Below are 15,467 nucleotides of genomic sequence, written 5' to 3'. Positions count from 1 at the left end.
CTTTTCTCCGTACTAGAAATTGATTAATATAATTATAAAAGTTAGTTATAAAAGCGAAACTACTCGTCGATGATGATATTTTCACTGGTTGGACTTTGGGAGAATTATAGATACCACGTAAGTGATGCTAGAATACCTTCTCACTCTAAATAGCGTAATGTCTCTTTGAGTTCGGCCCTAAAAACATCTCCCACGACGTATCTCCTTTCTAAACATTCGTCAATGGGCTCATATTTTGTTGAGCTCTAGCGGCACGCGGTTATAATTCACTCATACTAATATCATTAGTTACTGCTGCTGTTTTCTTTCGTCGCCGACGACGTAAACGCCGCGGACGCTTGTCCGGACGGAATTATCTCGCCGTCATGATCACTCGTTAGGCAGACGTCCAGCTTCGCCGTGCGATGGCCTCACGACCCAATGGAACAACGCCTGTAGGAAAGTAGGCGGCACTTAATTTGTTCGGCTGGCGATTTAATTACATTACATACTTACCAAATGATCAGCCGAACAAATGACTAGTAACGAACGGTAGGGCAAGAGGTTGTACCCTACCTGATTCAACTTCCAGCTGCCAACTGCAACTCATCTCCTTACGGATAATCGCAATGATTATTTCCATACGAGGAATTATTTTAGTACGTCTTACAATACATGATAGTAGACGCGTCATCCGTTGATGATTAAGCAAATCTCATGCTTAACGTCTCTTTTACATCATCAGAAGATTTCTCTTCATCGCAATAACAGGGAGCAATAAGATAGATCGTACGCTATTTTACTGTACTGCTCTGCTGTTTATAGATCGCGAGCCGAGTACGAGCTATTTTTGTAGTAAAGTTGAAGCCAGTAGAGAGTGACGGGCTGCTGCCAAGCACTTCATCGTTGAGCTATGCCCCCGACTCCGCGAACCGCCATTACGGAAAGCAAAATTAACTTATTTAGTTCATTTCTATTATCAGTGAAAAAAAGACCCAACAAACAACGGCGTTAATCGATAACATTATGAACTGTAATGCCTCATATAATAGCTCAGTTAATCCGCCAGAATTGGCAAACCTTTCCTACCAAAATAAATTCAACGCACTCGTCACTTGGTTGGAATTGTAGAAACGTTGATTCTTTTATGGTGCAGTACTTGGATTAAGAACTGTATCGTACCCAATGGTTCATCATTAGCCGAAAGCGCTGGGCCGCATTTGTTCGGTGCTAACGGCACAGTTTAACGGGTCATCACTGCATTGATCTTCGCGCACAGTATATTGTGTCTGGGTAGGTAACTTTAATCCGATATTGGAATTGATTAACGGTGACTGAATGGAATATTCAGTGGACGCGCAATTGGCGAAAATGTGGGGGTTTCACGTTGCTGTCTTTTTCTCGATAAAGAAGATTCTATTAGAGTTTAAGTTTTTTTTTTTCACTTAGATACGTTTACATAGCATAAACGCCATGGACACTTGACTCAGCACGCTCCGGTTGCCTTGGAAAATGTGTCAATATCAATATAATAGCATACGAAGATCAATATTTCCCCAATTGTTTCTCTATCTTTCAATTCTCCAGCTTCTGCAACGAAACGTCCGTTGCTTGCCACGGACTATTTTTCTGCATAGTCTTCAGGCTTCAAGCGGACCAATGAAACATAACGCCATTAAAATTACATTGTGACAAACGGGATTCAATTTTTCGTGGAAAAAATCTGCTAAACTAACAAGCAAATTAGGTCACAGGAGAAAAAATCTACGTATTATTGCTAGTGACGCATCGGGCTTCAGGTAGTATATTGCAGGACAACGTTTTTCCCCTCGTATGAAAATACCGATCTCTGTGCCTTGTCCTCTTGTGCCGTATAATCATGCTGCAGAAGAAGATAAAGCAATTTCAAGCATGTTACGCTGTTTTACTATGAATACGAACGTTTGCAACGTACCGTTTATCTTCTAGTTAAGTGTTTTAAGCATCTAGGTCAGAGGGCTTGTGGACTGAGACTACATGAGCTGCTACAACTGGAAAGACCGCGTGCAGTACAGTCTACCTCCTGGTCCCTCTGATGCGTCTGTGTCTAGCGGCTATACAAAACATAAACTCCGAAACGTTCAACTGCTCCTAAACTATTGACTATGACCTCACTCAAAGAAAATATCGTAAAGACTGCCGCTGAGAGCAACAATAACTTAATTTATTTCCCTCTCTCTTATTTAAGAATTTTTGAGATTTTAGATTTACAAACATTGTTCACGTCGCAGGCAAGTTTAGGTCCTTCCATATGGGTATGAGGGCATTCCTATGTCCACATACACTTCGCATGATCATGCATCATTTAGTTCGCATCTTCGACCGGGCGTTCAAGAGTCGACAGCGCGAGTAGATCACCCTGTTTGTTACTGTAGTCGTCGTATTCACCAGTAACATCGAATGAGAACGAAAAATATCGTACATGATAGAAAAGGTCGACTAACACCTGCTCTTCAATCCAAATAAAACAACGGCGAGATTAAGGGATTTTTTTTGCATATGAAACCATTCCTATCCACAAACTAATTCTGTCATCGATTTGTCCCTTTTTGTAAAGCGAATTATCTAGCGTAAGTGAATCTATACATGACCCTATCATGGACGTAAATAGGAGGATAACGGGAGGTTATGAACGAGGGGGTTGATGGATCAATTGCAAACAAAATATATTCCTTAAGCTATGGCCTACGCATTGGCCTTATTAAAGACGTTTTCGCCGTCAGCTCTCCCGGACAGGTTAGGAGCATGTGGAAGCGAATCACAGCCATAGATAGATACGTTCATAGCACGTCCTCCCGCATTCTCTATAGCACTGCTTTCTAGAAAATCTCAAGTGAAGCATCGCCCCTTGTTACTGTTGTTTTTCGAAAAAAACTAAAACATTGCGAATAGAGTGCCCGACTCCACGTTCTAAGCCTGGGATACGTTCCATTTTATGCGCATAGCAAAAGTTTCTATTCGAAGAAGGCCTTTGGATACACTCATCAGTCAATCCTATTTCCAGGTTTTTGGAGATTAGTCACCCACACAGTAGCATGAAAATTCACGGTAGTAGTATGGAAATTCACTTGATGAAGATATGATTTACCCAGGAATATACTGTATATTTGTAAGGAGCACTAGGCGCTCGCAATGGATTTTCTAAGCGTTCTCGAGATGCTTAACTATTTTCAGTTTATCTCTGAATGCTGTTCTTGAGCATACCTTGTTTTCTCAACATCTTTTTTGCCTCCGAACCATCGAATGGCTCTGGATTCGTCTGCTAGGGATATGTACGCAACAGCAAAGAATAGCGAAGGACGAGAAAGCGTTATCGAGCAGGTGCTGAAGGCCGACCGAAGCACTCATCCTCTGCGAGTTTCTAATGGCTGAGCTTTCAGATCCCTATCCAGTGAATCTTCCGCAGTAGTGAATGCTAATTACTCGTGCGTCTCGTCTGAATAGGAGTGTGTTCTCTTCAGAAGGACATATATTGCTGATCGTGATTTTATCAAAAACCATTAATTCTGGAATAAGTTGAAGGAAAAAACTATTCACCGATTGCACCGGTGCGCGGACTGCTTCGATTATATTACGCTCCGGGAGCGTATCGGCTTCATGTCATATCGTTGTTTGCGATAATCTCGCCTGAACGGAGTTCCATTACATGTCAAGCAAGTGCTGCTGGGGGTAAAACAGCCAAGCATTGGACCATATTTTTCCATCGCGCAACGACCGTCGCATACCGCCCACTGGACCAGATAGCCAGTACATGTCCTCGGTTCGAAGGACGTAAACTCTTTTTCAGAGGATCAGCAATTTGTATTGCATCCTGTGACTGTTAGAAAACGAACTCAGAACACCGCATTCAGCTTTGCTTATCACCCCGTATTATTTTACTCTACATGGTGTATGGTTCTGTGTAGTTCTGTGTGTAAGCGGGTGCACAGTAAACGCAGATGATAAATTAAACTGCGCACTGATGATTCGTCTGCGTACTGATATTGTCTATTGAAACTAGGTAGACCTCGTCCCTGACGTAGACTTCTGAGCCCACTTCGTCATACTAAGTAACAAATAATTAAGAATTTTTTAAATTTTATACGAGGATATAGATACACTTGGGATGCACGACAAGTACATTGGACTTAAGTTTCGATGATCATAAGGTCTTATACTTTATATACTGGCTAGTTTCCTTATGATTGCTGAGTGTAAAAAACAGCAGCGCATTTTTTGCAAAATGCCTTATGTGCATTTCCCTTATACAATTTAATACTTTCATGTAAATATAGAAAAAATAGAAAGTATGCAAGCGAAACAGTGGCAAGGTTGTGCATTTTCAGAAAACTTAGAAGGGTTTCTAAAAAAAGTTCTGCATTATTCGCAACCGATGCATACGCTGCTATGAAGAACGTGGCGAGATCTGAAGTAACTTATGGCAAAGTAGATTTCTACTGTTGTTTAACCGTTTCGCATGCGACATTATTGTCCGGTTTAAAAGTATTTGTTTGTTAGTGTATTTTTAATTCCCTTTCCTAGCGGATATACGATTGCATCTAGCCTCTTTTAGGGTTTCGTTTCAGCCAGTCCAAAGCCCAATGAAGCGACAAAACGATGACGAAGGGTCATTGCTAGCTAAAAATGCAAAACCATACATAAAAATGTGGCCCACAAGTTACCACTCCACTTCGAAAGCTACTATATATTTTACATCCTTACTCGTGCAAATCTGCTAATTAGTTGCTTTTCCCTACTCACGGGTGCAAGTTTCTTGAAGGCATTTTAAGTTAACCTGAGTATTATGAAGTTGATATTATGGTAAAAGATGAGAAGAGTAATGATAATTACTAACACGTGTTCTATAAAGTGGGACGAACTCCGGTAGCTCTCTATTTAGTGAAGTGACATGTTTTTTTAGGAATAAAACAGGCGCTGCCTCTTAGCAAAGCAGCTATTTATATACATAAACAAAGTGCCTGTAAAGCGATACGGTATATATCGCCTTCCGTATCTGAGATTCGTCTTGCTCATTTCAGTTTAAATTATGCTATATATGAGGCGCAACAACGATATTGTACTCTTGCCCTATAACTGACGCTTCGTAACGGAAAGGGCGTGACGTTCGCAGATTATTTCGCTATGAGCAACATATATTTACTACGTTAAGCTGCATAAGATCGGAATATGGGATCTAATGATGAAAAGGCGGACAGCTTTTACGCCATTTCGACGTTGGCCTCAGTATCACTTCATCAGCAGGTTTAGTTCCGTTGTAAACTCATTGAAAACGCATTGGTTTCTTTTTTTTGGAATAATGCAGGAGTACACAGCTGCATTTTGTAGGACAGATGGTCGGAAGGACTAAGTGGTGCTTAAGGCTTTAGATCGCTGAATTCTTAGCTCTTACCTTCAACGCAGACATTTTACTGGACACACGTATTTCTTAAAAATAGAAACTTATTTGCATAAACAAAGAACCTTTTCACCGCCCCGATAGCTGCTCTGGCGATTAAAAAAATCGATCCATTTACGCGCTGAGAAACATGTAAATAAGTGTAATATTAGTAATGACGGTGTAATTGAAATAGTAATACAAAAATTAATGCCTTGTGAATGGTGCTATAAAAAATAATGCTTGTAGCTAAAAAAAAAATTGTGGTTTATGTACTGATTTCATATTTATGTTTTGCTTACAACAGATGAATATTACATAATTTTTGTCAATAGAAAAAAAATAACGTGCCTATGAAAATCCATTCCCTGTTCGAAATCCCATGTTTACCTGTTACGCTAAATAACACATACACACTTTGCTGTTAATTGAGGTGGACTAAGATATCCATTAAGTCATTCAGGGGCACTTTAGTCGTAATTGCGGCAATAAAGTAATTAAGATATGCATTATCGGATTTGTGACATAATTTTCCTCCTCTAATTTAACGAGACTCAAACGATTACTACAAGGTGCACAAGGAAGTTAATCTGTTATTTTTGCTAACAATCATTATTTTACTAAACGAGTTCGTTATGTGCCGTTAACTAAGTTAAAAAAAATTAGCGACGAGGTAGTTATTCACAGTCCTAACACCATATACTTTACTTTGCCTTCTCCTCCACATGATTGGAACGGTCGAATTTTTTTTTCAGTTTACAAAATCCGTAGATAAAAAAATTGGCGGCCAGCCGCCTATGTTTATATTGCTAATGCCGCGCGCTTGCTCGTCCATGTTACAGCTTGTTTCATATTCCCCAAGAAGAATTTCCGTGCATTGCATTTACTGGTTGCCTTTTCAAATAGATTGCTCAGATAATTAATTTTTTTAAAAAGAGCCACGGTTTAACAACTAGCGAACCGCGAGGGCATTTAGGTACGGTTGTGGCAAAGGAAACAATCCTTTTTAGAGTTTACTTGATAGAGGATATCTATCAGTAGATTAGGGATATAATCGTTGACTAACTATTCCTTGAATAGATAACGTTTATTTACTGGAATAAATTTATAGCGTAAAGGATAATATTATGGAACACTACTAACTGTAACGAGGATATTACAAATGAGTAATTTGTCCATTTCATATATTTTTCTATACTATCGATCTATCTATGTCTGTACTAAATATTTATGCATGCTAGCTTCTTGGAGCCATAGCTGTATAGCAGACATTATGTTGCGCCTCATCGTAAGCTTAGTTGTCGTTGCATTTATGGCTGCGATGCTTTCACATAGCCCTACCCGGTAGAACGTGGTAGAGGCCTGGGCTAGCGTACAATGATCCTATCAGATAATTATATGCTCTGATATCAGATAACAGATAATAACTACCAGGACTCCTATCGTTAACGTTATATTCTCCTGGCAGGGTTCCATTCAATGGCTGCAAAGTGTGCGTCCCGTCAGATGGGACAGAAGGAGCGATTCACTAACTCAAGGATTTTATGGGCCCAATATTGACTGTAAGCACTTATGGTTGTTTTTAGGTCATATGTTATCAACGCCAATGTGGCTAGGTGCTCGTGATTACTCTGGGCACATCAGTAACTCGTAGGGCATCCACAGTCCGCTGTTGTTTGTCGGCCGAACTCATCTGTCGCAACTAATTGGGTTTATCTATAATCTGTGTTACAGTAATCACACTTAGGACAACTTTAATTATTTGTATAGTAATATATATATTTGTGCCGAACTTATCCTCCCAGTTAACGAAGCCTGTCCCATTATCGCTACTCACTGGAGTAGAACATAGTGCGAAATAACGACGTTATTTATATAAACGAGTGAAAAAATTCGACTCATCGAAACGATTCCTTGGAGCCGTATCCTTTCAAACGGAAGAAATAAGAAAAAAGATCCTAAACGGTAATATTCTGTCGTGAAATATATCAACGTGAGATCTTTTACGCTTCGGCCAGTGAAGTAGACAAGGCATTTATCCTTCCTTCAATAGCCGCGCGGTAAAACGAATACCCATAAGTTCAAATCGTGGCCATATGTTTCGCAAATACATAAAGTAGCAGTACGGTACAGCGATATCAGGAGCATGTCTATAGCTTTCGGTGTAACAATTTTGCCCGAAATCCGATTTTTGCTGATACTACTCCTGCGAGGAATCATATAACGACGGTGGTGTTACGTGAATGCGATCCTCCAAACAAAACTATTGTTCAGTGCAGGTGTTCGAGATATTTATAAGCTTGTGGTACTTTGTCCGTCAAAAAAATATGTACAGTTTATGTATGCGCCCGTGTCGGCGGTACCACGCCCAGCTGAAACTAATATTGAGGCCGTACATATAGCATTCGTATATTTATTTCATGCGTTCGAAATGTAAAGTTTTGAAAAAGGAGATCCGCTAATCATTGAAAGCATCGTGCATCGTTTCGCTCAATCGGCAGAGAAAAATTTCATAACTCTTAAGTTTGAATGGCCTCTTCGGATGGCTGGTGAGCGATACGATCGATCTGATACGAATTACGAGTTTAAACAAATTTGAAAAATCCCGCTGACCATGTATTTGGTGAAGAGGTCTAAGGGGACGATGCTTAAACTCGCGGAAAAAGTCGTCTATGGTCTTTCTCGAAGCTTCTTCTCGATATGATATATAAATGAATTTGTGAGCGTCTCGCATGTTTGAGCCTGAACATAGCTTCGCAGGAAGAAATTGTGCGATGCAACATGGTTTCCCTCGATTTTTTTCTAAGAGCTAAGGTGCTAGGTTATGTTAGGTGGCAGGCCTTTGCTCTATGATTTATATTGGTTCCATGAGCTGGATCAAGTAAGCTTTCAGTTTCAGCTCTTGCGAAGAGCTTCAGCTAGCATAGTCTCTGATAATGAAACTATAAATAATAGAACATGTCGCTGGCAACTGCCAGTTCAAGGTCCGCCATGCAGTTTGTATCTGTATATGTAACACTAACTGTATATACGCAATAATAGTTACTATAAATTCCAGTAATGATAGCAAAACCGCTGCTGAGTGATGCTTGGCTTAACGCTTTTCGTAGACTAGTTTAGTTAGAGATAATTATATTTTATGCTTGTGTGTTTCTATGGGAATCCATAACAGAAATACGATGAATGACGTTTAAATATGCGACAACAGTAGAAGAATTTATATATCGTAGGAAAAATACAGCGAGCCCTAACTATGATGTGGACTTCGTGTCATCCCTCAGATGACTACAGTGTATCGTTGTAATACCTATTACACTTTGAACATGGTATATAATTATGAAGTGACGATAATGAAGGCACGCTTTAGCGTTTGCCTGATTTTTCTTACGCGGTCGAAAAAATTAATGATTATTGCTGTTGACTTAAATAGCGTGAATCCATAACTTAACAGTTCAATAATATATTATGTAGGTATAATATCTAAATGTTATATTCGCTAAGGTAAGAAATAAAACTTGGGGCAGTAAACATTTTTCCTTTCTTGCAAATACATTGATTTCTCATAAATAGCAGCTCGTGTGCCATATCGACGAATATCAATACCAGCACCAATATTATGCATTAAAAATGGCACCACAATGGAATATGATGTTTACACCAGAGTTATTAAAAATAGTGATCGCTTAATGAAAATTTCATTGGAGTCCCACGTAAAACGAGACATGTAAGCGATGTCATGTTTTCGTTAGCACAGATCTTCTGGGTAGCGAAAATGGGTCTATAATGGATTTCAGTTCATGCGTCCCCCAGTGTTACGTTACACGTCGAGATCATACTGCGTAAACGGAAGTATAATTATATTCAGATTATGTTTCCATATTTGTGATACTTTGGGCGGTATTTCATTTTCCACATGAAGAACGCCTGCTTAATTGAAAGCCGTACGACATACAAACGTAAAGAAGCGACGCGTTAAAATTTTTCGTGCCCAGTGCCAACAAAATATATAACGTTTACTCAAATTTCGAAACGCGGTATCGTTCGCCATGACCAGTTTATTATTTTTCGTTGGAGAGAACTTGCTTTTGCCTGGTATTAGGAGTCCGTTGCAAAAAAACAGGGTTTCTTAATATGAACGCACTAGCTTTTAGAAACATTGTTGAACTACGCTAGTACACATCAATGGAATATATATATTCCACTGTCCATGTGTATATTTCCATGTCCATATATATATATATATATATTATATTTCATTGAGTAGTAGTCTGCTTTAGTTTTATGAAACTATGTACTACGATGGATATGCATAAAGATGATTGTTAATGACATGGCAATTACGACTACATTTTTGATGTCTATACAAGTTGATGGCCATCTTCAAAGTTTCCGTACTTGAAAGCCAATCCAAGAGGAAGGACCCGCAAAGAGATCTACGGTGAACTAGAAGTTGTGTCACGTTTGCGTAGTAATCCATTGATGGTAATTACCATCGACTGCCTTGGTCGATAACGGGAAAAACGATTGGGGATATTAGGGGGTACACTAGATGGAGTCAGCCTTCGACGGTATTTGGCCGCCGAATCACTGCCGCCAAGATTAATGATGGCACGATAGCGGAACGGAGGTACACGGCTCTACCGATAAACCTGTGCATCATGCGACCAGAGCCACGCGGGAAAGTCCTTCAGTATATTGCATTTAATATATCAGAACTGCGATCGGAAATAATTTAACAAGCTGAGCTACCATTTGTGATGATGGCGGCGCTAGGCGTTAATGCATGTGCTAATTGCTTGTTATTGGACTACCAATGCTTGTAGTGGCCAAAAATCAGCAATGGGCTCGATTTAATAGGCTTACAGCAACAAAAATGTTGAGGAACGATAGCTATAGCTAGAATTGAGTACTGCTAGCGAAAAATAAATAGTCTTCGAAAAATAACAGAGTATTTTTTCTAAAAAATTACCGAAATGGTTAGTATGACCTATGGAAAGTGTGACCATTAGAAAGTAGAAAAATAAGCGCTTGCTTAAGCTCTAAGAAAACATATGTTTACCTCTAGACGAGTGTATCGTTTAATTAGGCATACTTCGTTTATTAGATGCTCTGTTGTAGCTATCGTCGCAAGTCAGCCAATGTTGATAGTCCAGTCTTATTTAATCAGCACTTCGGGCTTGCATGTCACAGTCCGATGAGTTATTAAAAAAAATACACTTCGTGGTAGGTAACAAAATCTAGACTGGCGCCAAACAAGCTGTTTGGTGGGACTCGAACGAAATCAGGCACACTGAACTGTTGTGGCCTGGAAGAACGGCTGATTCAAACCTCTACCGTTGACATTTAACTGATGACAAATGATTGAAAATCGACCGAAACAGGTGGATAAGAAAGATACCGACTTCCACCATGACCATGCCACGATACATCCGCCTTTAGCTGCCTGGCGTAAACTAAAAGAAATTTCGATACACCCGTCGTATGGCCCGGATCTCGCACACTTGAATCACCATTTTATTGGATCTCAGCAAAGCTGGAATCTCTTATTAGAGATGATTTTGTTTCAACAGAGAAATACACAAATTGTCGCAGTCTTTCGCTCAAAATCCATAAGGTTCTAGGGTGATATGATTATGGTGTGTACTGAAAAACGACAGAAGATGATCGATCGAGATATTATAAAACGTAAAAAATATTTGCTTTCATTTTTGCTTAAAACGGCCAAACATATTAGGATAAACGAACAGTATTATTGAACTCTTCATCAACAATAAATAGCCGAAGTAATACCACTGACAAGCGCTGTTTTTATGCAGTGTGTAGCCTCGATAGCGTGGCGATCTCAATCAGCCAAATTTGATCACTACCAACCATAGGAGCAGTATCGTCATTTACCATTAAAGTGGTTCCGGTAGCATTTTACTGTTCACTAAACTGGAATGATATGAGCGTACGCCGTATTATAGGTCGATTAGTTATGGCCGCGGTACTGTCAGAAGTACGCAGTTTCACTTGGATTCCTCTTTTCTCAGTTATCTTCTTACGGAGGGCCACTGTCCGTCCGTATATATAATGTCGATTTAGTTGCATCTGCGAGAGCTAATGGTTAGTATCATCTAATAGTAGTGATACTTGTTGGTGCTGCACCTCGTTTATGACCTTGAGCTGGTTGAATTTGCCAGTCAACAATATTTTGGTCGGCGTGTCCCACACAGACCAAGCGTCAAAAACCGAATTGGCATTGTCGGCCGAATGTCAGCCATCCACTCATCAGCTAACGCAGTAACGTTTTAAGCCAAACCGATGGATACGTCATGACAGGCACATAAAGACATGCCAACGTCTATGGACAAAAGAATGGAGACATGCAAACGTTACAGCAGGCGTTGCACTTCAACAGTAGACATTGAGCCAACTATATACGAATGCACAGAAGTACTCACTCATAAACAACAGCTATACAACAGGGACAAAGACGTAGATAAATACAGTCGATCGTGCTCAAGACAAAAAGATGTCGCTACTGCTGATGCCGAAGGCTGGAACTTCTGCGTATCTCGTCGTCCACTTCGGCAAACTGTGCCTCCATCTAGTCGGCCAAATCGAGGCATGGTGAGGTCCCGCCGCATGAGCTGTTGATGATGCCTCGGTCGTGACTTCGATTCTCGCGGCGGCGGACGACTGACCATCCACACTAACCGCTCTCTCTTCCTGTTGCATGTGCTACTGCCTGCGATGCGTTGCGTTGCACGAATAAGAAAGAATATGACGCTCTACGTATCTGGTGTCGTTAGAGGGCCGATCGTTACTACAAATGCCAGAAACCACTATCAACACAAACACACGAAGGCATAATTGGGAATATGGTGTTGTAACGTATGGAAAATATTACTGGGAATACACACATCTGGTCGAACCAGTAGAGGAAAATTAGAAAAGTAACGCATAGCTTCTTCCTTGTAGTTTAGTGCCGCTTCACTCCACAAGGTGTACGAACGGTGTGGCGCCACCTAGTGAATTCGTGTACATCGGTTAGCGACATCTTTCCCTTGAGCAGGTGTCGCCCCGGAGGGAGAGGGAGTCGGGAATTATCGCGCGCCCGATGCTTGTCGCCACTCGCAGGCCAACGTAGGGCGGCAGCAAATAGCAGCGTCGGCCCGTTGTCGTTTCTTAAGGCCCTATTACTACTGTATGCCTGGTCATGTCTCGTTGTCTGTGTCTAAATGTATGTGTGTAGGTCCCGGTCGACGGCACGGTGCGATCGAGTGGTGTGCTTGCGGATAAGTGCAATCGGCGTCCTAATGGATTAGTTGAAGTCAAGCCGGCTACAGAGCGACACCGGCTGGAGTATATTACGATAGTAACGAACAACATAGCAACACAGCGAGAAGTTGACAGCAAAAACAATTAACAGCAATTCCATTATTCTATAGCTTTAGCGAAGTGAAGCTATAGGTAAGGTGACAACAAGTAACTTTCGTCAACTCCCGCCCTCCCCAACAACGATAGCAATTATGAATTACAAACGCCGAATCGGTATAGTGGGCTACGGCCACCTCGGGGAGTTCCTTGTCGACGAGATCCTTGCGCGTCCTGCGGAGTATGAGCTCGCCTTTGTGTGGACTCGTTCAGGAACATTTAATCCTGCCACGAAGCGTCTTGATCGCTCCGTTCTTCTCGAGGACCTAACGTATTTTTACACGAGACGACCTGACCTAGTTGTTGAAGTGGCTCATCCGACTATCTCTAAAGCTTATGGTGAGCATTTCCTTAAGCATTGCGATTACATGATCGGGTCACCCACGGCACTTGCTGACCCCGAAACCGAACTGAAACTTCGTCGTTCGGCTCGCAAACCACACGGACTGTACGTTCCTTCAGGAGCGATGTGGGGTCTGGAGGATATACGTAAAATGGCCGACCGCGGTACTCTGCAGGGATTGACTATAACCATGCGGAAGCACCCAAGCGCCCTACGATTGGCCGAGGGATCGTCCATGCGAGCGAAAAACGATAATGTTTCGACTCGGCCAATCGTCCTATACGAGGGTCCCGTACGCGATGTGTGCCATATAGCGCCAAATAATGTCAACACAATGGCCGCGGCTGCAGTGGCAGCACACAATCTTGGCTTCGACAAGACCCAAGCATGTTTGATTTCGGATCCTAACATGGCGGATTATCACGTTACCGAGATTGCAGTACAGGGCCCGTCCGAGATCGATGGTAGAACGTTTACTGTAAGAACAACCAGGACGAACCCAGCTTGTAAAGGCGACGTGACAGCAAAGGCCACCTATTCGTCGTTTCTATCGTCGATGCTTGCGGCCGAAGGAAAGGGAGCCGGAGTACATCTCTGTTAGCCAAAAATAAGCATGTTCCTGATACGTCCCTAATATTAACGGCCTGAAGAAATCTGTGTAAAAACACAATACGTTAAATTGTGGCACGATAAGCGGTTCAGTGATTTTCGATATGCCCTGTGGCAGCTGTTCGACCTCGAAATCGTGAAAAGATGCAGTACCAATGGAGTGATTATCCACACTATCAATAACTCTAAAGAGGATAAATAAACTAATATGAACGAGAACCATACCTAGTGAACATAAGAGTCCATTAGTGGCAGTATTTTAACTGTTGTCAATGGCATAGGATGGTCAGCAAGTTTTATGCACTTTTGAACACCTATGGACGTTCTAACTGATTCATCTACGATACACATGACATGTATTGGAAACAGAAACCTTATATAGTCGATTAGCTTTTAGCACTTTAGAGAAAACGATGTTTTTTTTAACAGACGTTCTTGTTAACTTTCAACTCAAAATAAATTCAACTTTGAGTTTGAAGGCAGAATTGTATACATGCTGAATTCTAGTTTGTCCTGCTATCCTTCTTCAACATTTATCGAAACAAGCAAGGCAGTTGAAGAAATACTAAGCGTCCAACGTCTTTTCCCTGGTGAAAAAATTCTCATCCATTTTGACCCGGTAAGAATTTCTGCGTCGTGAGTCCACCATACGTCTCTGTTGTCGTTAGCTTGCCGGTGAAGATGCGCACTCAAGCCTTCAGTATTGCGCAAACTGCCATAAACCGTTCGTCAAAGTAACATGGCAGTGTTTCGGAGTCTTCCTGAAACAATGATGGTGGAGTTCAATTGCCCCAGCTGAAATATTCTACAAAATGACTATTTTGTATTGTTTATGGACTTGACGACTTGATGCTTCCCGTGAAACAACGAAGGGGCAATTAGATTGTCAACAGCAGTCTACTTTAACGTGGCAAGAAAAAATATCCCACATACTTAGGTTAGGTAGAAATAACATTTGGATCATAAGCCAGTTTACAGTGATAGGTGTATCGATGCTATTGCATAGAACTGTTAGCGTAGCTTTAAACCATACGTCTCTTGTTTAAATTTCAAACGATTTACTACTTATCTAAAGTATCACGGACCTGCTAAAGGTAAACTCTTCTATTAGGAACTAAGATGTTTTCCTTTTCCATTACATGTATTTCGTTGATAACCTGCACATTATTGCGTTAAGCTTCCCCAAGTATCGTCCTCAAGGTTTTTTGTTATAATAACATATAGTAGTAATGGCGACACCCACATTATCTTAAAGAACACTGACGGCACTTTTCTGCATAAATCAGATCCGTAGTAACCTTGCGGTTTGTTCTATTTGTTGTCTGTAATAAATGCCGAGACAATTACATGTCGTAGCGCGTACTTTTTCAAACGGTCTTCAAGTTTTTTTTTTTTTTATTATAGGCAAACGTTGGATTTTTGTTACTGGATGTGACTAGTCATCACAGAGATATCTTCTTAAGATAAACCCAGCCTTCGAAAACTTGGCAATCCGATATTGGTTCTTATTTCATTCTTCATCTATATAATTTTTCTCTTGCATTCTTATTATTATTATTATTATTATTATTATAGCGAGTAGTACAGTATTTGAGTAAATATTGCTATAGACTATACTAATATAAAAAAAAAAACGTGGCTCATAATTATTTTCTCTCTCGGCTCTCTAGGAATTTTATGAACAGAATACCATCATGGAACGTA

The 15,467-nt window shown here is 40.8% G+C and overlaps 2 protein-coding genes across 4 annotated transcripts in view; one reads left to right on the top strand and one right to left on the bottom strand.

Annotated features, from left to right (window-relative positions):
• Positions 1 to 12,420, bottom strand: part of unc-13-4A (BAI1 associated protein 3) — a 71,877-nt gene extending 59,457 nt beyond the window's left edge. For 2 of the 3 annotated variants that reach the window (XM_022844753.2, XM_086971132.1), the window contains exon 1: positions 12,298 to 12,420. In XM_022844753.2, coding sequence (XP_022700488.1) covers positions 12,298 to 12,339 — 42 coding nt within the window. In that variant the 5' untranslated portion in view covers positions 12,340 to 12,420. Of the gene's footprint in view, positions 1 to 11,835 lie in introns of all 3 variants that reach the window. The other variant, XM_086971133.1, reaches the window with a different exon arrangement.
• A 166-nt stretch (positions 12,421 to 12,586) lies between these two features.
• LOC111266911 (aspartate dehydrogenase domain-containing protein-like) lies at positions 12,587 to 15,109 on the top strand. The gene has a single exon (XM_022844760.2). It carries the CDS (start codon positions 12,907 to 12,909, stop codon positions 13,753 to 13,755), a length of 849 nt encoding a protein of 282 aa, XP_022700495.1. The 5' UTR covers positions 12,587 to 12,906; the 3' UTR covers positions 13,756 to 15,109.
• Positions 15,110 to 15,467: the final 358 nt, after the last annotated feature.

The sequence above is a fragment of the Varroa jacobsoni genome, unplaced genomic scaffold, assembly GCF_002532875.2.
Source record: "Varroa jacobsoni isolate VJ856 unplaced genomic scaffold, vjacob_1.0 scaffold_1127, whole genome shotgun sequence".
Classification (NCBI taxonomy): Eukaryota; Metazoa; Arthropoda; class Arachnida; order Mesostigmata; family Varroidae; genus Varroa; species Varroa jacobsoni.
Note: the sequence above shows the minus strand (reverse complement) of the source record. Positions and strands in the feature narration are given on the sequence as shown.